The 1,657-nt window shown below is 46.7% G+C and overlaps 1 protein-coding gene across 1 annotated transcript in view; it reads left to right on the forward strand.

Annotated features, from left to right (window-relative positions):
- CWC25 (CWC25 spliceosome-associated protein homolog (S. cerevisiae)) overlaps nucleotides 1-1,657 on the forward strand; it is a 7,396-nt gene that overhangs the window by 768 nt on the left and 4,971 nt on the right. Inside the window, exons 2-4 of the mRNA XM_009325621.1 lie at nucleotides 67-239; nucleotides 462-698; nucleotides 1,411-1,480. Of these exons, the coding sequence (XP_009323896.1) occupies nucleotides 67-239; nucleotides 462-698; nucleotides 1,411-1,480 (480 nt within the window). The remainder of the gene's footprint in view (nucleotides 1-66; nucleotides 240-461; nucleotides 699-1,410; nucleotides 1,481-1,657) is intronic.

The raw sequence follows: 1,657 nt of genomic DNA on the forward strand, positions 1-1,657 counted from the left end.
GGACCCGCGGGCGGGGCTTGGCGGCCCTTTGTGAACGGTGCCGGTCCGGTCTCCGCCCTCCTGCAGAACCTGAAGAAGAGCTGGCACCCCCAGACCCTGCGCAATGTGGAGAAGGTGTGGAAAGCCGAGCAGAAGCATGAGGCCGAGCGGAAGAAGATCGAGGAGCTGCAGCGGGAGCTGCAGGAGGAGCGAGCGCGTGAGGAGATGCAGCGATACGCTGAGGACATGGGTACCGTCAGGTGAGGTGGTGCCCTCCCGACCGGTGGTTACCAGCCCTTGCAATCCTCTGGAGGCGAGCACTGTCTGGTGAGGTGGTACGGGTGCTCTCGGTGCCCCTGAGAGAGCCATGGGTTTAATGGTTCGGATGATAAAACGTTTAGATTCACCTTCATAAGCCGGTGCCTTTAAATGTAACTTTAGAACTGTGAGGAGGATAAATAAGATGGTCTTGTTTGCAATAGGAAAAGAGAAGAGAAATTGGAGTGGATGTACCAGGGTCCTGGAGGCATGGTGAACAGAGAGGAATATCTTATGGGTCGCCCTGTGGACAAATACGTCTTTGAGAAGACAGAAGACAAGGATGCAGGCTGTTCCAACGAGACAGGACTTCTCCCAGGCTCCATTTTTGCCAAGACGGGTGCCAATTCTGTCCTAGATATGGCAAACAAAATCCGGGAGGATCCGCTTTTCATGATAAGGTACTAAAGGTGGAGCTAAAAGCAGTAGCAGATGAGGCAAAGTATCAGTATTAGCAACTCCCTAAGAGCTGTCTTATTTATCTTTGTAAAGACTGCTCTTGTGTCTGTTCCTCAAAGCTACGTCCTGCCTGTTTGTGAGCTCTAGGCTGTAGGTGGCAGTCCTGGCCGCAGAGAGGTCACCGGCCACTTACTTACATGACTAGTAGGGTTTTGGTTGTGTAGACAGAGCAACATAATGTCAAATAACGTATTTGAGTCATTTTGCTGCTTTTGGATGGTTTTGCTGACCTGATTTAGAATCTAAGATCTTGTGATCTGAACGAGCTGATGATCGTCACGTAGATCATCTAGCTGTAAGTTGGTAAATACAGGTAAATGCAAAGAGTCTCATTCCACACTGATCGTCTCTACCGGCTTAGCTCACCCTTTTGTGTGAATGTATCTGGTCTGCTCCGAGAGTTCAGGCGTTTAGTAGCGTTGTAGGCAGATCGATGGCAACAGAACAAATTTTTGTTTACCCTACTATTTGCACTCTGAAGTGGAGAAGAAAAGGGCAGACTCCTCCTTTGTTGGATCTGTTTTTCTGAATGTACAAAACTGGCCTGTTTTCCTGCTTTATATGTTTTTAGAGCTTGCGCTTGATTGGTGTCTTTCATGAAAATGTCATATTTTCAGTTGTTTGAAAATACAAACTTTTTTTTTTCTGCTTTAGAAAGAGGGAGGAGGAAAAGAAGAGAGAAGTTCTGAATAATCCTGTTAAAATGAAGAAAATCAAAGAGTTGGTAGGTGTATCTCAGTACTCCTTTACAGACTCAAAGCACGGAACACACTGAACCAAGGAGAGGATCGTAGGTCAGAATTAGTATCGTTTAGGATCAGGACCTGAGTTCCATTTTGTGACTCTTCACAGAAAACCAGAATAAATTCAGCTTTCTGTAATCCTGATGTAATAGAACAAG

The sequence above is a fragment of the Pygoscelis adeliae genome, unplaced genomic scaffold (genome assembly GCF_000699105.1).
Source record: "Pygoscelis adeliae isolate BGI_AS28 unplaced genomic scaffold, ASM69910v1 Scaffold706, whole genome shotgun sequence".
In the NCBI taxonomy this organism is placed as follows: Eukaryota; Metazoa; Chordata; class Aves; order Sphenisciformes; family Spheniscidae; genus Pygoscelis; species Pygoscelis adeliae.